Source organism: Symphalangus syndactylus, chromosome 5, assembly GCF_028878055.3.
Source record: "Symphalangus syndactylus isolate Jambi chromosome 5, NHGRI_mSymSyn1-v2.1_pri, whole genome shotgun sequence".
NCBI lineage: Eukaryota > Metazoa > Chordata > Mammalia > Primates > Hylobatidae > Symphalangus > Symphalangus syndactylus.
The window spans coordinates 147,795,929-147,820,699 of NC_072427.2; the positions used below are offsets into that span (position 1 = coordinate 147,795,929).

Sequence of the window (24,771 nt, forward strand, 5' to 3'; positions counted from 1 at the left end):
GTGTATGTATACGTGTATATATGTATGCATGTATGTACATCTGTGTGTGTATATATGTGTGTGTGTGTGTGCGCGCACATGCATGCACTTTTGTTTTTTTAAAGACAAGGTCTTACTGTGTTCCTCGGGCTAGACTTGACCTCCTGGGCCCGAGCAATCCTCCCACCTCAGCTTCCTGAGTACAGGCACACAACCACTGTGTCCTTGACTATATTTGAACCACAAATTCACAAGAGTAATAATCCAAGGGGAAATCTTAAAGAATAAAGTAAGTTGATTTGAGAACGTGGATGGAGGAGGTTAGAGGAGGCTGGGAAAACTGTCTATACTCCTTTCACGGGATTCGGAAAGAGGCATCTGAACTCACCAGCGATCGGTGGCTGTTCCTTCAGGTTCTCCCAGCCACAGTTTCTCCTCTGATTGCTCCAAATATTCCTCAGCCCAGCGGGCGGGGGACACAGACAAGGGGTCTGCAAGGAGCAGAGAGATGGGGAAATCACACGGGTCCATTCAGTGTGGGATCAAGGAAAGAGAAACAAATGCCCATATTCAACTGACCCTGTTTGCCACACCAAAGCAGACAAAACTCTGTTGACTCCCTCAGACACCCCTGGTCAAAAGAATATACTACTAAATTTCAACATCCTCAATATCCAACCCATTCTCAAGGAGCCTGGGGCAGAAATTTACTGAGAGTTGGGAACGGAAGATCAAATAAGGAAGCTCAGGAAAGGATTAAGAACCAAACTCTTTTTCTTGAAGTACAAGATATTTCAATAAGAAATAGGAAGCACAAGGGCTTTCACTTTCCTCAGAAGTACAGCAGGGAGACAGTAAGGAGTGAAGGGAGCACAGAAGGGCTCCTGTTCCTTAACCAAGCCACTGGTCTGTTCTCCTTCTACCCAGAGTTCACACAATCCCAGCCAAAGGAGCCTTATTTCATTGTAATTTGCCTACCAAGAGAATCACAGAAGTGGAATGCTAGGCTAGAATTAAAGATATATAGGTCTGCTCTTCCCTATGGATGTTTGGTGGGTTTTTTCATTTTTTAATTGAAATGTAATATACAAATATGAAACCATATAATGTCTACCAAACTTAAGTGTACAGCTAAATTAACTTCCACATATGATACACTCACATCACCACCACCCAGATCAAGATACAGAACGTTTACAGTTCCCTCACAGGCTCCCTCAATCTCCCTGCCCCCAGAAGTAAACACTATTCTGACTTTTCTCGCTTTTGATTATCTCTGAGTAGCTACGTTTTTTCAGTCTAATTCTAGAAACTGTCTCAGAAGCTCTAGTGACAAAGGGGACTGCTGCAACATCAGAATAAACCTATCAAGGCAACAAACTCAATGAGGGTGTTGAACTGTTTTTCATCCTCCAGGACTTTGCCCTTTACTATCCTGTGGCCAGAAAAAAAAAAACAAGGAGACTGACTGCGGGCACTAAAGAACAAGGAAACGAAGAGAAGGCACAAGCCTGCAGCATTCTTTCCTTCTGCCCTGTGCCCAGAACTAATCTTACTAGTTAGTCTGCCACCACCTTCCCCTGCTATTCCCCACTCCTGGCCCATGACAAGGACAGTTCCTAAGGGGGAAGTCCACTCTCTTGTTGAGAACCTACTAACTCCAATTTGTATTAAAGAGGGACATTTGGGCAGGGGTGTGAAAATAGTAGCTGATACTAGCAGTCTTTGTCCCCAGTTTCAAGATCTGACCGCCGTTGCTTTTACTACCCCTTCGGTATTAAAGTACAAAAACTTCTACTCCATTTTAACTGAGACTTTGCCTGAATAATGTCAACAAAGTAGTCTCAAAACCTGAGCATGAAATGTCAAAATGTGAAAAACAAAGGATCAAGACTCTCAGAATACACCTAATTATAAATAATAAGTAATTACTACTTATTACATTATATATAACATACAATGTAATAAGAAATACATTATATATAACATATAATGTAATAAGAAATACATTATATATAACATATAATGTAATAAGAAATACATTATATACAATGTATAATGTATTATATATATAATAGGTAATGTATAATGTAATAAGAAATATGGTTGGCAATTGTTTTTTGACCATAGATCCATCTGTTAATTTCAAGGACTCTCAAAAATTAAATGCAGATTCTGCTCACTAGCTCTCACAGGAAGCATTTCGCTTCCATTTGCCCCAGTTAGACTGTTGCCTCAAGTGTGGAGACAGAAAGGAGATGCTTACTACTCAAAGAGACTTTAACATCTCCTAGTTCCTTAGTTCCATTCTTAGTTGAAATTCTTAGTTCCATTCTGTTGAAAAATAACTACTACCTCCTCAACTCTCCAATCACTTCTAACTCTCAACTAGAGTATTTTGCAAAAGCATATTCTGGCCATAAGTGCTCCTCAAATTCATAGAAAACACTTCAAATTTCTATGAAATGGTCCTCTCAAGGACAAAAAAAAAAAAAAAAAAAAAACCGAAAAAATACAAAGCACCTTTGAATTTTTTTTTTTTTTTTTTTTTGAGACGGAGTCTCGCTCTGTCTCTCAGTCTGGAGCGCAGTGGCGCAATCTCGGCTCACTGCAAGCTCTGCCTCCAGGGTTCACGCCATTCTCCTGCCTCAGCCTTCCGAGCAGCTGGGACTACAGGCACCCGCCACTATGCCCGGCTAATTTTTTGTATTTTTAGTAGAGACGGGGTTTCACGGTGGTCTCGATCTCCTGACCTCGTGATCCGCCCACCTCGGCCTCCCAAAGTGCTGGGATTACAGGCGTGAGCCACCACGCCCGGCCGCACCTTTGAATTTTTACAACAGACATGAGGACTTAACAATAGATATGAGGCAGTTTAACAAAAAAAATCCCAGAGCTGAGAAAAACTACCCTCAAATACCTATAATTTGGTATTTGGCCAGATTAGCCACAAGACCCAGAATTTCTTGGCATTGGGAACCTACTCCAACAAAAGACTCAAATAACCAAAAGAATCAAAAGAGTAACACACTGCCTTCACAATCTGAGAAATTCCTACAGAAAATCAGATCCATGTGGATACATCTGAGATCAAGGCAACTAAGGTCTACAGAGGGGATGCACTGCCTGAGGTCATATAGATTAGTAGAGTGAGAATAACCTAGACACCAAATATCCCACTCAAAATGTGCACCTCATATAATTTCTCGTTTACTCATTCCTTCTAGGCACATCTTCCCCAAGCTCAAAAGTCAAAAACTCAGAACTTGCTATGCTTACTCATGAAAGTTTCTGTGTCTGCTAAATAGCAGCACTGTGGAGAAGAATACAGGTTGTAGGGTCAGTCTACCCACATTTAAATCCTAACTCCATCACTTATTCACTGTGCATCTTCAGACTAGTTACTCAACCTTCTTAAGTTTCCATGTCCTTATCTTTTTTTTTTTTTTTTTTTTTTTGAGACGGAGTCTTTCTCTGTCCCTCAGGCTGGAGCGCGGTGGCGCGATCTCGGCTCACCGCAACCTCCACCTCCTGGGTTCACGCCATTCTCCTGCCTCAGCCTCCCGAGTAGCTGGGACCACAGGCGCCCGCCAACACACCCGGCTAATTTTTTTGTATTTTTTTAGTACAGACGGGGTTTCACCGTGTTAGCCAGGATGGTCTCGATCTCCTGACCTCGTGATCCACCCGCCTCGGCCTCCCAAAGTGCTGGGATTACAGGCTTGAGCCGCCGCGCCGGGCCCCATGTCCTTATCTTTAAAGCAGAGATAACAGTAGGGGCTGCTGTGAAAACCAACGCATACAGTAACAAATGTTAGCTATTATCATTAGTCTGCTCATGGCAAACCTATAACAAAAGCAGAAAACATCACAATGAGACTGTTATTCCAAAGCCTCTCCTCCACCATCCAGAAAAGATCTGTTGCCAATTATCTTCTGCTACTGCTATCCATGGCTTTTCCCATGAAAGTGCAGGTTTATCTCTCACGATTATCATATGAACCTCACATACCATGTCAACCAAAGCTGTCTAAATTTAAGAACCCTGAAGATGTGTTTTATCTCTAGATCTGAGCAAACACAAGATGGAGAATTATTTGACCCAGAAGATTTAAGATGGGGGGATTCCATTACAAAATAAGGTAAGCTAAAAAAAATGAACTTCATGTGGTGAGAGAATAGTTCTGTATCTTGATCATGACGATGCTTACACAAATCTACACATTTAATAAAATTGCATAAAAGACACACACACAAATAAGGGCATGTAATACTGGTGAAACCTAATAAACTCTGTGGATTGAAACAAGGGCAATTTCTTGATTTCTGATCTCTGCATAACTGTTATGTAAAATGTTACCACTGGAGGAGATTGGGTGAAGGGTACACAGAACCTTCCTATACATTTTTTTTTTCAACTTCCAGTGAAACTAAGTACTTCCAAATAAAAAATTTAAATTTAAATAATTGAGCTGCAAAGTTCTTTTTAAACTTGATTTTGACTCTTAACAGTGGAGATTTTAAAATAAGAACTTAAAGAGTATACCCTTCTTTCATCTCAAAATCTACTTATCTATAAAGCCATAGCTAACCTATACAATTGTATCAGCCACAAATGCTATAATTAAAAATGAAGGATAATAAAAAAAAAGTCAGTTACGACAAAATGAACCCCTTTCCTTTAGCTTTTTCTCCCAGATCTCAATTCATTCATTCAATACCAGAGGCCTACTACATGCAAAGCAATATACTGCTGCAATAAGACATTTTTATGAAGGCAGACTTCAAACAGCTCAACTCCCATTCTAAGGTTTGCATGTCTCTGCCTCTGTGAAACAGGCACGATTCCAAAAGAATCTACAAAACACTAGAAGAGCTCTACTAAGAGCATTTAACTGGTGAGATAGATCCAACATGTTTTTCTAAAGTTGTTTTTCATTTCAAGTTAAGGAAGATTTCACTGGCTGCATGCAATTCAGGTAATTATAGCAAAAATTTCATCCATCTCAACGCTCATAGTAGCAATGTTTTTTTGAGTTATCAAAAATGACAAATGCCCACATTACAACAGAAGCCTCTCTGTGATAAGAGATAGCACTTAAGTCTAAGGTTTATGTGAAAAACTGAGTTTCTGTCTAGGAGAGGGTCTTTGCTATGGTTCAGATTTTAACTTGCGGCAATTTCACAATCTCAGCTTGAGGGCGTGTGTGGTGGCTCACGCTTGTAATCCCAGCACTTTGGGTGGCTGTGGTGGATTACTTAAGGTCAGGAGTTCAAGACCAGCCTGGCCAACATGGTGAAACCCTGTCTCTACTAAAAATACCAAAATTAGCCAGCCATGGTGGCACACGCCTGTAGTCCTAGCTACTCAGGAGGCTGAAATGGGAGAATCCCTTGAACCCAGGAGGCAGAGGTTGCAGTGAGTAGAGATCACACCGCTGCACTCCACCCTGGGTGAGAGCAAGACCCTGTCTCAAAAAAAAAAAAAAAAAAGAATCTCAAGAGCCACACAGACATGAGTTTGAATATCATCTCTAGCATTCAATGATTTCGCACAAAGTATTTAACTTTTCCAAATCTCAGTCTCCTCATCTACATAATGGGGGGGGAATATCCACCTTCTAAGTGTTACTGTGAAGTTCTAACGAGCTTAAGAAGATAAAGTGCTTAGCACTCTTAACAAAGCCAAGAGCACCTACTGTTCTACCTTAACTCCAGCTTATGGGTGGGAAAGAGACACATGATAAAAGAGACCCACAGATCTTATTAAAGGTGAGTTTTAGTTTTTAGATTTGGGGTTTTTCTCTTGTGTGCGGAGAAGCCCATCCTAAACATGGGCCTCCTTCACACACATTTCTCCCTGATCAGATAAGGTTCGGGTAAGAATCAATCCTAAAGGATGCAAGGAGCAATGGATGCTCTCAAGGAAAATTAGACTGAGACCCTGAAATCTGTAGCAAAGCAAGAAAGAACATAAATTAAAATGGTGGGGGTAGAAACCAATTCAGTCCCTTTAATCAGCTCAGAAAAATTCAGGAACCATGATGATGTGACTCCCCAAGATCCCAGAACTTGGTAACTTTCTCTACCTGTATCTCTTCTTAGTCTTGATTTCTTAAACTGGAAAGAGGCTAACTTTTGAGAGCAATCAGGAAGAGGAAAGCTGAAGAGACTGCCCTTCCCACCATATACCTGATTAGATAGGCTTAGGGCAAGAAGAATCTATCATAAAAGACGCAGCAGCAATGGATGCTTTCAAAGAGGAAAAATTAGGCTGAGACCTTGAAGTCTGTAGCAAAGCAAGAAAGAGCATAAATTGCAGGCCTGGCAGTACAGCATCACAGTTAAGGCCACAGGGTCAGGAATCATTCAAATCCAGGGTCAAACCCCAACTCTACCACTGACAAAGCTGTGTAACCTTGGGCACGCTTCACCTCTAAGCCTCAATTTTCTTATCTTTAAACTAGGTCTAAAAACAGTAACTACCTCTAGGGTTCTCATGGAGAGTAAGTAGATAATGCATTCAAAGCATGTAACACAAGGCCTAGAAAGTAACTATCGTTATTAATTTTTATTATCATCATCATGGTATGGTCTTTACCTTCTAAAGCCATATACCTCAGGCACTTGAACTTCACAATAACACTCTGAAGGCCCCAATTCTGTTCCAAATAACTTAATGCCAGAATCCCAGGTGCTGTAGTGAATACTCTCTTCCTCGGCAACACTGCCATCCATCCAATCTGTAGATCCTCTCCACCAAACCACAGTGATAAAGTAACAAAAAGGCCAACCAAACTCTTCGTTCTCTCTATCCAAAATCTCTTATCCAGTACAAACCCAGTCCTCTGTTTAATATACATTTCATTCTGTTATCACCTAAGGGAAATTGAGTTCAGTACCCTACCCCTCTAGAAATGAGTCATGAGACCAGAAAAATCGTAATCACACTATACCGTGAATGGGGGAAGGATATAGCATTCTGCCCCATAGAAGCCAATATAGATTTTCCCATAACAAGCTTCACCTGTAACTTCAGAGATGAATTCTTGGGACCAGTCAGTCTCATTATAATCCTGAATTACATCCACAGCATCTCCAGCTGCAAGAAACTCCTGGGCCCAGTTCTCAGACAAGGCCAAGTCTGCCACACCTGGGGCTTAAAAGAGAGAGACAGAAAACTAAGAAAGAATACATACATACCATTCCATCGTGCCTAAAGAACCCTGAGTCCACGTGAAAACACTCTGTTACTTTTGTCTCCTTCTGCATCTCAGTTCCCCAATGCCAGCAGCATCCAATGGAACCCCCTTCCTTGGCCCTGGCTACATGGAAAACGATCTCCCCTCCCACTAGATTCTGGGCTCACCTCTCTGGGGAGCCTGGCGGAAGTTTGACTGCTCAATCTGCTGCATCTCAGCCAGGAGGTCATCCATCTTGAAGGTCTGAGGGGCACGGGACACAAGGGGTGCATTCTGGTCCTGCAGGAATTCAGCCACCAACTGCCAGAAGAGAAATGATGAAATGAACCCATAGGGTTGGGAGACCCCAGCAACAGACAGGACCCACTGGAGGGGGATCCCAATGTCAGATACAAGGAAAGGAAACACAGAAACTGGAGACACATAAAGAGAAATTGTCTTTCCATAGATTTAGAAGCACAAAAAAATACATTTAAAAACAAGCAGGCATTCTCATTCGGTCAGGAAAGCCCAAAAATTGAAATACGGGTGAACTAAGTTTAAAGGTAAAAACACAATGGGCAAGAGAAAAATGGGACAGAAAAGAGACTGGTCTATTTACCTCATCTTCAGAAGCTACTCCCAAAGGCTTGGAGGCCTAAGAGAGAAAGACAGAGAGGCAAAATGGTGCAGTTCCTCTAAAATTAGGGGTTGATGAAGACCACAGGCATCCGAGCCTCGGTTTCTTCCTCTATAAAATGGTTACATTTATTTAAAGGTGCACAGGGTTTTCTAGTGTTTAGCAAACGCTCAGTAAGTGGTAACTACTATGATTTGCAACACAATAGAGAAAGCAGTTATACCAAGATGTGCAAACAGCCCCTCCACCTCAGACCACCACCTAGGCTTTCCACCTCAAGAACACTCACTGCATCAGAGGCTGGGGCTCCGGGGGGCCAGGGGCCAGGCCTCAATCCCTCCTGCCGAAGGGCCTTGTCCTGGGTGAAGTGCCCGGCTAGCTTCATGAGCGGGTTGGCACCCCCGCATTCGGCCTCCACCAGCTCCCGCACTGCCATGGTGACCGCCAGCTCTCTGAGGGACACAGGAGGTTTGGAACTGAGGTACCCAAGCCAGACCCTTCCCAGACCCACAACTCTGCCCGTATCCGAGGAAGGCACACAGGCGTCTGCCCCACACAGGCCGCCCTCCACCCCAGTGCTTTTGCTGTGACCCCCACCTCTGCCAGGAGTTCGAGGGAGGTCGGCACTCTCTCCTGCCGCCCCCCTCAAAGGCCACCGCTTCCAGCCTGCGCCTCTGCAGAGGCCTCCACGACTACGGTCTCATAGGCTGGGGGGCCAGTAGCTGCCTCCACAAAGGGGCCTGGACCCCGGGGGACCACAGGGACGCTTCAACAACCGGGCTGGAAGGGGACACTGCCCGGGCAAAGGAGAGTGGGAAAACAGCTCGACCATATCTAGGCCCCCGCAGCCCCAGCACGCGGTGGGCACGGCAGAGGGGCATTCCCTCCCGCTAAGTCACCGGAGCCCGTCCCCCGGCTCGGCCCGGTCCCTCCCGCGCTCCCCACCGCCCATCTCCCCCGCCCTGCTGCCGCTCCAGCCCCGCCCCTGGGACCCGCGAGGCCACCGCAAGGGTGGGGAGGGCCCAGTGACGCGGCCCCGAGCCCCCTCGGGTCAGGCGCTCACCGCCGAGCGCCGCGCCGCACGACCCGCCGGGGCACCAGGTGCTGGCTTGGGGGAGGGGAGAAGGGGGGGGCGGGGAGCCAGGGGGCGGGGCTCAGGCTTAAAGGGGCCGTGACCGCCCCGCAGCGGCCCAGGCCCAGCGGAAGCTGTCTGAAGGGGCGGGGCCTTAAGACTGCGACGCAGCCTGACGGGAAGAGCCGTGAGTCTTAAAGGGGAAGAGCACCTTAGAGAGCAGGTCTTGGAGAGTCGCCTTTAGGAGCGCTCAAAAAGGCCACGGGCCCTGGGATTTGTTTGACGGAAAGCTCAAAGAAGAGTGGAGCTAAGAAGGGCTTCCCAGGCTCTGGGGAGAAGCCGAAGACGCGAGATCCTAGGCTCAATTGATCCTGCCTCTTCCCTTGGGCGCATTGTGACCTAAGGGGATTCACTGCCCTTTCTGAGCCTAAGTTTTCTCACTAAAATGGGGATGGCTAATGTTCCCAAGCCCAAGAAAGAGAAAAGCCCTAACACCAGGGGCTGGGGAGTCCAGTCCGAGGCCTTCTTCAGCCTCCTAGGCCTGCCCCCCTTCCAAATAACCCCTAGCAGGGCAGCGTCACTGTCTCCATGGAGACAGGGGCCCGCCCCCGCCTCAATCCCTCTCCACCTCTGCGTAATGGGGAAAATAGCACTGCATGATGACAAATTCCGGAGACCAAAATAGGGTCCAACGCATCCTGAGACCTCGAGCTGGTAACGTACAGGGAAGGTGTACAGTGAGTCAGCCTTTCCTTCCACTAAGTCAACGTAGTGGCCTTATTCCCACCACTCCAGGCTGGGAAAGCACAAACATACAAGAAATGCTTTTAATCACGGAATAAAACTAAGCCTCAGCCCCCCTCATCTGCCAAAGAGTGTGCTCTGCTGTCAAACCTCAAAGTCATTGAGAAACAAACCCTGATAATCTCACCCGGCTTCAAGACCAAGGGAGTCCTAGTGTCATGGAGAAGAGCAAGGAGGGGCCCAGGGCTGCCGGTAAATGACCAAGGGCAATAATGCCAGACGAACAGAAGTACCATCCCAGCCCAGGGTGCACGAGCAGAGGCAGGCAGGCAGCAGGTGGCGCCATGGGCCGGGCTTGTTTCCTGGCTGTTCTGCAGATTTCAAAGGTGGAGGCCTCAGGGGGCCACAGGGAATGTCTGTGTAAACTCATCCCTGGGAAGATAAGAGAAACTGCTCTGACACCTCAGGGGAACAGAATGGCAGGGGACAGACCATAAGACGGTGCAACATTTCTCCTTTTCCTTGCTTTTTCGCCCCCTTTCGGAGGCCCCAGTCCTACGCCCCGTTTTCTTCTGGAGCACACAAATCCCAGCCCTTGGGTGTCGTCCCCTGTTCTCAGGCTGCCATCGTGAGGAAAATACCTAGTACCTGATAAACTAAACCACACAAGGATGAAGAGATGCCCTCCAGAAGGTGCATACTTTTAAAAAGAGGACCCCTAGAGAGAGCAATGTTTAAAGGAACCCATCTGATACAGTAGAATTTCAGAACCTCTAGGCAACCAGAGTTTCCCAGTACCACTTAAACATCACGACACACATAACCTTCTGCTCTGCTAGGAGTTTATCGACTGATTAGCAGTAACTCACTTTGTGTGCAGATCTTGGAAGAATGCTAACAATAATAACTGATGTTGACTAAAATCCAGGTGTTGTGTAAAACACTTTATGTATCTCAATGCTTTTAGTCTTCTTAATACCCCTATTAAATAGATATTAGTAGACCCACTTTACAGATAAGACTTGTGCAAAATCAGATGGCTAGGAAGTCAAACTTTAATCCAGGCATAACTCCAGGCACCTACTTCCCAGTCTTAGAGAAGACTTACTGATAAACCGTGGAGATCTTTGATCTCCTAGGCCATAGAATCATTCACAGAACTTGGTCCACAGTCCCAGCCAGAGGTGCTGGGAAAGGGCTAATAGACTGACTTTGGTGTTTAATATTTAATTTACTGAAGCTCTAGATTTGAAACCCTAGATTTTGTTAATCCAGGTTCAACTTTAAATTCTTATTCTATTCATAAAAGTAGTAATTTTTATAAAATAAAAATAGTTTTTACTTATTCTTTGATGTTTGACTAATTCAAGTTCAATAGGTTAAATTCTTCCCATGTTTAGACACATATTGCATTGACTGTGTGCCAGGCATTGTTTCAAGCACTTTTCAACTATTGATTTATTTAATCCTCCTAATAGTTATTAATAATATTATACCCCATTTCACAAAAGAGGAAACTGAGGCACAGAGAAGTTGAGTGACTTGCACAAGGTCACACTAATAAATAGCAGAGCTGGGATTTGAACCCAGACCAGGGTCACCAAACTGTAAAGGGCTCATGGTCAATATTTTTGACTTTGTAGTCCATACAGTCTCTGTCACAGTGACTCAACCCCACTGTTGGAGCACAAAAGCAGACATAGGCCACACCTAAACAAATGAGCATGGCTGTATTCCAGTAATGCTTTTTATGGGGATTGAAATGTGAATTTTATATAATTTTCATATTACAAAATATTATTCTTCTTTTGATGTTTTTCCAACCATTTAAAAATGTCAAATACTTATTTGTTTTGAGACAGAGTCTTCTTCTGTCACCCAGGCCAGCATGCAGTGGCGCAATCTTGGCTCACTACAACCTCTACCTCCTAGGTTCAAGCGATTCTCCTGCCTCAGCCTCCCGAGTAGCTGGGACTACAGGCGCATGCCACCACACCTAGCTAATTTTTGTATTTTTAGTAGAGATGGGGTTTCACCATGTTGGTCAGGCTGGTCTCAAACACCTGACTTCAGGTGATCCACCCACCTTGGCCTCCCAAAGTGCTGGGATTACAGATGTGACCCACTGTGCCCAGCCAAAAAATGTCAAATACTTCTTAGCTTGCAGACTATGGAAAAACAGGGACCAGGCCATAGTTTGTGGATCTTTGACCGACACAGTCTTGTTCCAGAGTCCATGCTCTTAAACACTGTGCTGTACTTTTGCTTTTTAGAAATAAAAGACAAATTTCCTAATATTTTTAACTATGTGACATTTAATATTCATATTTTAAATACCTGACAGGGCAAACAACACTACTAGACAAAACCTTTCTAAACTTTTATTCAACCCTTTAATAAATCAAACTTATAAACATTTATTCAATTTTCTTAATCCTCTTAAAGTCATAAGTCTAAAACTTTTTTTTTTGGCAGTTGCAAGATTTAATAGAGTGAAAACAGAGCTCCCATACAACGGGAGGGGACCCAAAGGGGGTTGCCACTGCCAGCTCAAATGCCTGCGTTTATATCCCGATCATTGTCCCTCCCCCCGTGCTCTCAGGCAATAGATGATTGACTATTTCTTTACCTCCTGCTTTTAGCCTAATTAGTATTTTAGTGAGTTCTCTTTAGTACCTGATTGTCAGGTGTGAGCTGAGTTACAAGCCCCGTGTTTAAAGGTGGGTGCGGTCATCTTCCCCCGCTAGGCTTAGATATTCTTAGTTGGCCTGGGAAATCCAGCTAGTCCTGTCTCTCAGTCCCCGCTCTCAACAGGAAAACCCAAATGCTGTTGGGGAGGTTGGCCAACGACCGCTCTAACTGCTTCCTGCTGACTTGGGGCATAGTAGGTCATGCAGTTGAGATTTCCTCAGCAGGAGTGCCTTTGATGTCATCAACATCAGAGCATGGCCTAGAAGGTCCAGGGGTCTGTAGTAGCTCTTAGTCATGGACTGCATCTGGGGCTCCATTTGAAGAGCCATTTGTAGTTTTTACAGCTTTGATTCTGGACGAAACAAACTTAACAAGGAGGTTAAAGATACAGGATTGAAATGTATGGCCTGAAGTGCAGAGGGAGGCACATCCAACAGTTAGTAGGGTTTTGGGATAAAGATAAGCCAGTATTGGCTGGATACATTCCTCACTGAGGGCCCTGGTGCCTTTGGATAATTTTAGCCCTAAGTATTTAACCTGCTGTGAGCAGAACTGAGCCTTTGGTTTGGAAACCTTGTAGCCACAGGTGGCGAGGAAGTTGAACAGCGCTTGGGTGACTTGATGGCACAAGGTTTCTGAACGGGCTGCTAAAAGTAAATCCTCCACATACCAAAGGACAAGAGTGTCCAAGTATGAGAACTGGCTCAAGTCTTGGGCTAATGCCTGGCCAAATAGATGGGGGCTATCCCTGAACCCTTGGGGTAAAGCAGTCCAGGTGAGTTGAGATGTCGAGTTCAAAGGATCTTCAAAGGTAAACAAAAATTGAGAGTCGGGATGTACAGGGATACAGAAAAAGGCATCCTTGAGATCCAGGACTGTGAACCACTCTGCTTCCTCTGGTATTTGTGAAAGCAGAGTGTAAGGGTTAGGTACAGCTGGGTATAGAGGGACAACGGCCTCGTTGATAATCCTGAGATCTTGCACTAACCTCCACTGTCCACTGGGTTTCTGTACTCCTAAAATTGGAGTATTGCAGGGACTATTGCATGGTTTTACTAGGCCTTGGGCTTTTAGGTCCTTAATGATCTTTTGGAGTCCTTGTTGGGCCTTGTTGGGCTGTCCATCAGAGAGCTGGGTGGGTCTAAGAGGGTACTGCCTTTGGTAGGGGAAAGAGGCAGAATCCTTTAGTTTAACAGGACAGGCATTCTTCACTTGTCCATTTCTCCTTCTGTGGCCCAGACTTCAGAATTAATTCCTTCCTCAAGTAGAGGACAACAAACGGGTGTTCTTTCTCTTATATTCAATTGTATAATGGCCCCTGCTTTTGCTAGAATGTCTCTCCCTAACAAAGGAGTGGGGCTTTCAGGCATAATTAGAAAGGCATGTGAAAAGAGTAAAGTTCCCCAGTCACAGCTTAGTGGCTGGGAGAAGTATTTAGTGACTGCCTCTCCTAGGACCCCTCAGATAGTGAAAGATCTGGAAGACAGTTGTCTGAGACAGGAGAGTAAGATTGAGGAGGCTGCACCAGTGTCCAGGAGACAGTTAACCTCCTGGCCCTCAATCAATGGTCAAGCATACCCGGGGCTCTGTGAGGGTGATGGCATGGGCTGGTACACAGTTCTGCTGCTGGATCATCTGGTTAGTGGCTTCTGACTCAGAGGACCTTCGTCCCCTGGGGCAGTGGGCCTTCCAGTCATTCCCTTGACATAAGGGGCATGGATGAGGGGGTGGCTTATTTCTATTTGGACAATCTTTTTTAAAGTGCCCTTGTAGACCGCATTGGAAGCAAGCATTCAATTTGCCCAGCCTTTCTCTTTTCCAGAGCCTCCAAAGTCTGTTTGCCTGAGGGCCATGACTAAAGCGGTGGCCTTTTTTAAATCCCGTTTGTCCCATTCCACCTGCTCCTCCTGATATCTATTATAAAATACCAAGGTTGCCAAGTCCAATATGGTTTCTAAGTTTTGCTCTGGGCCTAAGGCAGACTTTTGAAGTTTTTTTCTAATGTCTGCAGCTGACTGAGTGATAAACTTATCGTTTAAGATTAGTTGGCCTTCAATAGAGTCAGGTGACAGAGAGGTATGCTTTCTCAATGCCTCCCTTAGTCTCTCCAGAAAGGCAGTAGGATTTTCTTCCTTTCCCTGTGTTATAGCGGACATCATTGAATAATTCATCGGCTTCTTCCTAGTTTTCCTTAGTCCTTCTAGCACGCAAGTTAGCAAATGTCTGCAGCACAAATCTCCATGTTCTGATTCTGTGTCCCGATGAAGGTCTACACTGGGAACTGCCTGCTGGCCTGTGAGGAATCATTCTCTTTCCTCTGTTGTCATCCTATCATTGACCTGAGATACCAGAGATCGCCAAACTCTCGGGCTGCAGTTATGGCGGTACTTCTCTCGTTTGGGGTTAGTGTCTGATCTAGCAGTAACATTATATCTCTCCATGTCAGATCAAAGGATTGTCCTAACCTTTGTAAAACATCAACATAGCCGTCAGGGTTATCTGAGAATGTACCTAGGTCTATTTTAATTTGCTTCAAATCTGAAAGGGAAAAAGGTACATGCACTCTGACTGGGCCGAATTCTCCTCCCACTGCCTGGAGGGGGAATAATGGGGAAATATTGGCACTCTTTGGTTCATTGTTTACCCCTTTGTCTATCTCCTTTTGGACCATTTGGGTTGAAGGGGGGTCCTTATTAGTTGGGGAAGGAGCCAGGGGAACACTGGGGTAGGGAGGTAGATTCTGAGGGCTTCCTATAGGGCATAAATTACACTTTTTACATAACTGCAAGTTGTCTCTTAATGAAAAGAAAGTTTGCGCATATGGCACTTCACGCCATTTGCCCTCTTTTCTACAAAAGAGGTCTAGCTGTAAGATGGTGTTATAATTTATACTTCCCTCAGGAGACCAGGTTTCTCCCTCTTAAAGAGGATATCGTGGCCAGGCAGTACTGCAGAAGAATATAAGTCATTTCTTTCTTAGTGTTTGAGGGTCAGATTGGTCCCAATTCTCCAGAATACATCTCAGGGGCATTTTTGCCTTGGGGAGAATGTTTCCCATCTGAAAAAACAACATAGGGATGCCAGCACCCCAGGTCATTTTCTGATAAGCATCAGTTTTAGAGCATCCTCTGTGGTCTTAATGCTTATTCCTTTCCAGGGTGCATAACCACCCATGGACCTCTGCTTATCGGATTAGTTATGCTCACCAATGTAGCAGTCCTGCACCTGTTTTCCCGCCTTTCTTGACCACAAAGAAAGGGGTCGGGGTTTCTGGATTCTAGTGGTCCTTTACTAGCGTGCCCAACATTGCCTTTGCACTCAAGGGTGAGTTCTAGAGCTGGGCTGGGTTCCTGAGTATTTCATAACAACCCAGTTGCCCCATCAAGGTGCATTCCCATAAATAACAGTTCCTATGCAAATTCATTTCAGAGAGGGTGTAGGTAACCTTTTCAGCCAGGATTGAGATAGAGTTTTTGACCACTAGGGCCTTTGTCTTTCTTTTTCTTTTTAGGAATATGCCCTAATTATCAATCTTAAACTTTTTGTTGCCCCAGATTAAGTCCTTTTGGGTATGAAATATGAGAGATGGCTCCTGTTTATCCTATGTGCCTTTTTCCTATGAGAAGGGGAGCAAGGAGAAAAGGATGGACTTGCTGGTTTTATGTGCTAAAGTCCAGTAAATAGACTTCTGGGTGGTACGTTGTCTTTCCAGTAGTATTGACTTACATAGGATCACTAGGCAAAGCTGTGAGAGAGATAGTTTCTCTCTTGGTAGATGAATTTTGGGAACACAGCGGAAGGACGTTCACTCATTGCCCCCATTTGCCACTATAGGAATATGCGCCTTCCCTTAATTTACTTAATTCATTTTCATCCTGATCTATTATGTTGTTGTAGACCCAGTTCCAGTTGTTAAAGTACTGGGTCATCAGTTTTAAGGCCCTGGCAAGGGTGGTGGGGAATGGGTCCCACATAACTGCCCATGTCGAGAGCTGTATACCTAAATTGGAAGGGACACCAGGGGCAAGACTCCCTGGGTTCATAGCCTAGTAGGTGCCTAAGGATGCAGCATAGAGCTCCCTTAGATCCCTTTGGAGATACAACTTGCTCTAATACTTGGGAGAGGAAGTGAAAGTCTGAAGCATTAGTACCTAGGAGGCAGGGATCAGAGGCAGTAGATTCACAGGTAAGGAGAATTTGGGGGCTACACTTTCAAGAAAGTCATGGTCGGGACCCAGGAGGTATGGGTCAGAAGGAGAGGTAGAGGCACATCATGGGCGACTGTTGAGTAGAGACTTCTGGCTGTGCCATGATCTCAACTGGCCAATGCCAGGAGTTCAGGATGACACCTTTCTGCCTCTAGTCAGCCCTCGACTTCCCCCAGGAATATTGTGAAAGTGGAAGCTGGTTCCAGGCAGACCAATGCTCCCAACCCAGAAGGGTTGGGGGTTGTTAGAAAGCCTTTTCCCAGAAAGCCTCACACCTGAGTCTTCAGTCTGGTGGCCATGCTAATCATTTTTAACCGGCTGACAGGTGCCTGGTATTTTCCTCTGATTCTAAGGAAGGATAGGATAGAATAGCAAGCGAAAGTGGTCCGCTATTACTCGCCACTTTGGAGAATCCCTGTATGGGCCACCAAATGTTACCAGTGGATCTTTGTTCTTAGAGTTCCCAAGATGGTGGCAAGCCACTCCCCAGATGGCAGCAAGCCTTTTGTTCTCTGACCTGGGGTTCTTGGCCTCATGGATTCCAAGGAATTGAACCTTGGGCCATGCAGTGAGTATTATAGCTCTATTAGAAGCCATGGGTCATGGAAGAGAACTGTGGAACCCAGCAACTAGTGTTCACCTTGATTAGGACAAATCTGGGCACTTAGCCACACAGGAACAATGGCGAGCCTCCAGCCTGATCGGGAGTAGCAACAGGCACCTCACTGGATCAGAAGTGCAGCGGACACCCTGCCAGATCTGGAGGGGTGGAAGTCAGCAGCAGGTCTGCAACAGTGGTGATCAGCAATGGTGGATGGCAGATGAAAGCACAGCTTGAACTGGAACAAACATGGACCAGACGAGTGTGCAGTTGCAAGATTTAACAGAGTGAAAACAGAGCTCCCATACAACGGGAGGGGACCCAAAGGGGGTTGTCAAAGTCTAAAACTTTACTTTCCAAATCAAAGGCTAATCCATCAGATTCTCTAAAACGTCAAACATTTTAACTTATAATGTCACTTATACATCTCTCCAAGGCAAATTTACTGACTCAGGTAAGTCAAGTTTACTGGGTTAAGTTTAGAACTACAGTGTAGATACTTAAAAGTCAGATATTTGAGACCGAGACTCAAGACATAGACATATCCCCAAGACAAGGCTGAGTCACAAATGAATACTCTCAGCCATGTTTTATTGCTGAGCCATGTCTTATTGCTGAGCTCTGCCTGCTGTGTCATGGATCCCTAAGGCCATTTCCTCTACTTGGTAATGATATCCAAGTCATGAGTTAAAACTTTTTTTTTTTTTTTGAGACAGAGCCTCACTCCATCTCCCAGGCTGGAGGGCAGTGGCAGGATCTCAGCTCACTGCAACTTCCACCTCCCAGGTTCAAGCAAGTCTAGTGCCTCAGCCTCCGAAGTAGCTGGGATTACAGGCATGCACACCATACCAGGCTGATTTTTGTATTTTTTTTTTTAAGAAAAGAACAAGGTTTTACCATGTTTGCCAGGCTGGTCTTGAACTCCTGGCCTCAAGTGATCCACCCACCTCGGCTTCCCAAGGTACTGGGATTACAGGTGTAAACCACTGTGCCCAGCCATGAGTTACAAGTTTACCTAGTTATTATCATCTCATTTAGGTACAGCTACTTTCTTTCACAACTTCATTTGAATAAATGAATTTCTTTTTTTTTTTTTTTTTGAGACAGAGTTTCGCTGTTGTTGCCCAGGCTGGAGTGCAATGGTGTGATCTCGGCTCGCCACAACCTCCACCTCCCAGGTTCAAGCGATTCTCCTGCCCTAGCCTCCCAAGTAGCTGGGATTACAGGCATGCGCCACCATGCCCTGCTAATTTTTGTATTTTTAGTAGAGATGGGGTTTCTCCATGTTGACAGGCTGGTCTCAAACTCCTGACCTCAGGTGATCCACCTGCCTCGGCCTCAAAAAGTGCTGGGATTATAGGCATGAACCACTGCGCCTGGCCTAATTTCTTTATTTTCTAAGTGTTCAAGTCTACATTCCTCTTGTTTGGAGGAGGGGTAATACTATGGTTTGAATGTGTCCCCAAAATGTTAATGTGTTAGAAACTTAACCCCTCTGCCCTCGTGAGTGGATTAATGTTGCTATCATGGGAGTGGGTTTGTTATAAAAGCAAGCTCTCTCTGGCTTCCTTGCCCTTGCTCTTTCACCATGTGATGCCCTCCACCATGTTATGATGTAGCAAGAAGGCCCTCATTAGATGGTGGCACCATATTCTTGAACCATGAACTAAATAAACCTCTATTCCTTATAAATTATCCAGCCTCCATAACTATGATCTAAATAAACCTCTATTTTTCATAAATTACTCAGTCTGTGATGTTCAGTTATAGCAACAGAAAACAAACTAAGACAGGTAGGAAATGGGGGACAACCCCATCTGATTTGATTCTTTAGTTTTTTAATGACATCAGATGCAGAGTAATAGAAGTTTCCATGCTCTGGAAATTGCAAATCAAGTTACAATCTTTACACATGTACATTTGGAAGGGCTTGTTAGTTATGATTACCCATCCCTCCTTGCAGCCCTAGCAGTCATCATTGGCAGAGACAACTTTGCAAAGGATGAAAACAGTATATGTGATGAAATGCAGCAAATCCTGAAGCCAGGACCATCTAAATAGACCTGAAGAAATCTTAATTTGCTTTAAAAGTGTTCAAAGTAGTGATATCTAGATATACCAAGGTATACCCAGCACTAAGCACCTAGGTTTGGGTACAAAGTATCTTAATTCTATCCATGGCCACGCAGTAGAGAACACTGCCAGATAGCAGCAAGGACTGTAGTACACACTGTCTTCACCCCTATGTCTTAGTCTGTTCTGGCTGCTATAATAAAATACCTTAGACTGAGGGCTGAGGCACAGTGGCTTATGCCTGTAATCCCAGCACTTTGGGAGGCGGAGGCGGGTGGATCACCTGGGGTCAGGAGTTTGAGACCAGCCTGACCAAGATGGTGAAACCCCATCTCTAAAACTACAAAAATTAGCTGGGCATGGTGGCAAGCACCTGTAATCCCAGCTACTTGGGAGGCTGAGGCAGGAGAATCGCTTGAACCCAGGAAGTGGAGGTTGCAGTGAGCCAAGATTGCGCCATTGCATTCCAGCCTGGGTGATACAGCAAGACTCTGTCAAAAAAAAAAACAAAACAACAACAACAAAAAAACTTAGACTGGATGCAACAACAAACATTTACTTCTCACAGTTCTGCAGGCTGAGAAGTCCTATCAAAGCACCCACAGATTCAGTGTCTGGAGAGGTTCTTGCTTCCTCATAAATGGTGCCTTCTTGCTGCATCTTCACATGGTGGAAGGGCTAGCCTGGCCACCTCTCTGGGATCTAGCAACAATAATCCCATTCATGAGGCAGAGCCCTCATGACTCAATCATCTCCCAGAAGACTCCTAACCACCTCCTAATACCATCACACTGGGGGTTAGGATTTCAACATATGAACTATAAGGGAGACACAAACATTCAGACCATAGCATCCTGCTTCTAGTAGAATCTTACCACCTTTGAAATCCAGAGAAGTTTCAGAATACGTCACCCTTGCCAAATCCAGCTGGGAACCCTTTGATTGTCCCCACACAGAAAAGAAGGAAGGAAGGAAAAAAGAAACCAAGATTTTTTTACTTGGGAATATTTCCCCAAATGAATGGTTTTGCTCCCTTTTCAGAATTTTTTCACCAAATATCTATAGCATATACAGATAAGCTGTGTGTGTGTGTGTGTGTGTGTGTGTGTGTGTTTGGAGAAAGATCCTGCTTTGGGAAAAATGGAGTAGACGTACTTTTCTCTATTCCTCCCATTCAGTACAACTTAAAACCCTGAGCATTATATGTAAACCAAACATAAGAAGACTCTAAAAGGTGTAGAAAAGAAGGCAGACTGGCTAGGGACCACAGGACCCAAGAAACAACATGGTAATGGGTCCCATGGGTTTCCATTTTGCCTCACATATATCATACTGAGTGCTAAAGAGGCCAGCAACCCAGAAACACCAACATGCCCAGACAAAATAAGCTCCAATAAAAGCCTGCTCTTTCTAACCAAAGGACAAGAAAAGGGGCAGCCTACCAAGACAGAAACTTCTAGACAATAACCACTCCATTCCAGCTAAACACCAAATTTAAAACTGTGCCCCTACCCACACACCCAGCAAAGGCCAAGAGGAGAGTCTAGACTTCCTCCCTCATGAGGCTGTAACAAGACACCCCAATACCCAGGTGGGTACCCCTAAAACCGAGGAGTCAGCAGAGCTATGCTCCTTCTGGAGGCGGTAGGGAGAAATCTGTTTTCTTGTCTTTTCCAGCTTCTAGAGGCCACCTGATTCTTTGGTTCATGGCACCTACCTCTGTCTTCAGCCAGCAATGTCTGGCCAAGCCCCTCTAATACAGTCATCCTATGGTTCTGTCCCTGCTGCCTCCATCTCTCACATATAAGGACCTCAGTGATCATATTGGGCCTACCTGGATAATCCAGAATCATCTCTACGTTCTCTTTCCATATCCTGGAGGATAATCTACAGGACCTCTACCACATTCATTGATTCCAAAAAGTTATTACACCAAGAGAATGCAGTAATAACTTTTTTTAAGCCAATTAGTTTGTGAAAAATGTTTATAGCAGCAATGAGAAGATAAGCCACTGACTTGGAGAAAATATTTGCAAAACTCCTACGTGATAAAGAACTGTTATCCAAAATATAAAAAGAACTCTTAAAACTCAACAATAAGAACATAAGGTGGGCCAATTAATAACTTCCATCTTCAACCGTAATTTCTCTTTGCCATGTGGCCTAACATATTTACAGGTTCCATACAGTAGGACATGGACATCTTTGGAAAGGACATTATTTTGCACCACACCCACTGAAAATATCTTTCAGGAATGGAGGGAAAATCAAGACATGCTCAGTTAAGGAAAATGAAAAGAATTTGTCCCCATCAGATCTACCCTGAATGAATAGCTAAAGGAAGTTCTTAAAGCAGAAAGGAAACAATAAAAGAAGGAACTTAGGAACATCATGAAAGGAGGAAAAATGCAGTAAGCAAAAATATGGGTCAATAAAATAGGCTCAAGTTTTCTAACATATGTTTGATGATTGAAGAAACATCATATCATTGTTTTTTGGAATAAGCATTAGCTAAACAAATGAAACTTAAGTTGCCCAACCAGTTACTTATATTCAGCATCTATGAGTTTCAGTAACTTCACCTTGACACTCACCACATTTTGTCATCTACAACCTGAAGGGATTGCACAACAGATTTCTAAAAGTCCCTGTTTCTATAATCTATGACTGTCATGTAGTAAGTAGTGTCAAATGCCCTCTATAAAAGCCAGTCTCATTGTCCATTTTAATTCAATAATTCAACAAGTGTGTATTAGGCACCTATTGAGCACAAGTCCTCATGCTAATTCCCTAATTTCTTATTATTTATAGTTCCTTATTATTTAGGCATTTACTCTGATATTTGCATTATCTTTAAATCCCCTCCCAGGGCTTAACCTTACCAGTCCCACCACCACCACATATACATGCTTCCTGTCCATGGGAGCCTTTTCAAGCAGGCTGCTCCCACCCAGCTGCCCAAGCTGGCTTCCTGTGAGACCTCTACCACATTCATTGATTCTAAAAAGTATCACTTTAAGAGAATGAGAAGACGAGCTACTAACTTGGAAAAAATATTTGCAAAACTCATACGTCATAAAGGGCTGTTATCCAAAATTTTAAAAGAACTTAAAACTCAATAATAAGAAAACAAACAACTCAATTTGAAAATGGGCAAAACATCTGAATAGGCAAAAGAAGATATACAGATGGCAAATAAGCATATGAAAAGATGCTTAGCATCATATGTCATTAAGAATTGCAAGTTAAAACAACAATGAGAGACCACTACACACCTATTGGAATGGCCAAAATCCAAAACTCTGGCAACACCAAATGCTGACAAGGGTGTGGAGCAACAGGAACTCTTTTTTGTTGCTGTTGGGAATGCAAAATGGTACAGCCACTTTGGAAGACAGTTTGGCAGATTCTTACAAAACTAACCATACTCTTATCATATGGTCTAGCCATCACACTCTTTGGTATTTAACCAAATGAGCTGAAAACTTATATCTACACAAACCTTTGCACAATATTATTCATAAACACCAAACTTGAAGAAGGAAACCAAGATGTCCTTCAGTAGAGGAACAGATAAACTGTGGTTCATCCATACAATGGAATGTTATTTAGCAATAAAAAGAAATGAGCTAATCAGCCATTAAAAGGCATAGAGGAATCTTAAATGCATATTACTAAGTGAAAGAAGCCAATCTGAAAAGGATTTGTACTATATGATTCCAAGTGTATGACATTCTGGAAAAGGCAAAGCTATGGAGACAGCAAAAAGATCAGTAGTTGCCAAGGGGTGGAGGTCAGGGAAGAGGGATGAGTAGGTGGAAGACAGAGCATTTTTAGGGCAGTGAAGCCACCCTATAATGGTGAACTTATATCGTTTTTCAAAACCCATAGAACTTACAACATAACGAGTGAAGTCTCCTGAAAACTATGGACTGTGGGTGACCATGATGGGTCAATGTAGGTTCATGCTTGTAACAAATGTACCCTCTGGTAAGGGATATTGAGAGTAGGGAAGTCTGGGGATGGGGACAGGGGGTATATGGGAACTCTCTGTGCTTTCCGCTCAGTCTTTCTGTGAACCCCAAACAGCTCTAAAAAATAAAGTCATTAAAAAAAAGTATTACTGAGCTTCTTCAGATGAAAGTAGAGTATGTTTCCTACTGCCTGTTGCTGCAGAATTTAGCCAGCTCAGTATCCTTCCTCGCACATTTCTGTAACACAGAAGAGATAGCGCACACCATCGGTTACACACAGCCTGCATTCCACAGACTTTGGCTGATGACAGAGTGAGCAAGATATATTACGTGTCTCAGGGTAGCACCTAGTAGCACCTGCTAAAAATTCTCTGCTAAAATTAAAGAGGGAAAGTATAGTAGATGGTATGTCATGATATAGTCATATAACATAAGTCATAATTCCAGGCATGAGTCCCAGGAGCATGGGTCTCCTTCCTTCTCACATCCTTATTCTTTGGTGCAGGTGCCTGCTTCTGCACATTATCATAGAAGAGATGACAATAACTGAAGTTATAGCAGTAAGTCACATTTTTAGGGAGTACTCCAGTTCCAGGAACTGTGCTAAACACATTCTCAAGCATTCTTAGTAACTATAAGAATGTGGGAGACAAGCAGGATTGTCTGGTGAATTACCTGGGGAGCTCGTTCCAGTTGCCTGGCAAGAGGCTAGCTTGGAGGCGTGGAAAGATCATCACCCTCTTTCTCCCAGCAGGACATGCCACTCCAGACAGAACTCAACTTCCCTAGTGACTATTGGCTTTCCAGCCTCTCCTCCAGGTAAGAAAAGTTATGCCTGATCTCAGGATATTCCAAGGTCTCTAGATGCCGGGCTTCATGTTTTCCAAGGTATTGCTGTCAATGATTAGCACTCAAACTCAGACTGTCAAGGCCACAAAGCCACCCACGCTTGCCTCCTAAAAGTCACAGCAATAGGAAGAGGGAGGCTTCTTAACCCCCTTCTCAAAATGCTGAGAGAACAGGGAACCTATTCACCTGCTGACTCTTCCACCTGCTTCATCCCATAGCAAATGACCCACTAGAGTTTTCCCTAAGGGCTTTGCAGGAAAGAATGTGAGCCCCATGACAGCAGAGATTTCAGCCAGCCCAGTGCTGGATCTCCAGGACCTAGAACTGTGCCTGACACACATAGTAGATAACGTTTTAATTGGTTTTATTATTTTTAGGTATGGTAAATCCAACAGATCAGGAAATGACTGCCATTAAAAAGAGAGTTTGTTACAATTCCCAGAGAAGTGGGGGGCACACCATATCACAAGGGGCCAAATGTGGTAAAGGAAAGAAGGAAGAGAGAAAAGGAAGGAAGGAAGGAAGGAAGGAAGGAAGGAAGGGAGGGAGGGAGGGAGGGAGGGAGGGAGGGGCCAGCCATCAAGCCATGAAAATAAATGGAAGAACCTTAAAATACATATTGATAAGTGAAAGAAGCCAATTTGAAAAGGCTACATGATGTCTTATTTCAGCTATATGACATTCTGAAAAAGGCAAAACTATGGAGACAGTCAAAAGTTCAGGGGTTGCCAGGGGCCCAAGGGGAGGGAGGGGTGTGGA

The 24,771-nt window shown here is 44.3% G+C and overlaps 1 protein-coding gene across 50 annotated transcripts in view; it reads right to left on the bottom strand.

Moving 5' to 3' along the window:
• PEX5 (peroxisomal biogenesis factor 5) overlaps positions 1-9,961 on the bottom strand; it is a 30,142-nt gene extending 20,181 nt beyond the window's left edge. For 9 of the 50 annotated variants that reach the window (XR_010120894.1, XR_010120892.1, XR_010120890.1 and 6 more), the window contains exons 1-5: positions 8,090-8,250; positions 7,783-7,818; positions 7,349-7,481; positions 7,007-7,138; positions 368-470 (exon numbers count right to left, since the gene is read on the bottom strand). Coding sequence is in view for 40 of the 50 variants with exons in the window: in XM_055280800.2 (XP_055136775.2) it covers positions 368-470; positions 7,007-7,138; positions 7,349-7,481; positions 7,783-7,818; positions 8,090-8,236 (551 nt within the window). In the remaining 10 variants the exon portion in view is untranslated. Of the gene's footprint in view, positions 1-367; positions 471-7,006; positions 7,139-7,348; positions 7,482-7,782; positions 7,819-8,089; positions 8,253-8,397; positions 9,029-9,803 lie in introns of those variants that run through there. The other 41 variants (XR_010120896.1, XR_010120897.1, XM_063639739.1 and 38 more) reach the window with 27 other exon arrangements.
• Between the last annotated feature and the right edge of the window lie 14,810 nt (positions 9,962-24,771).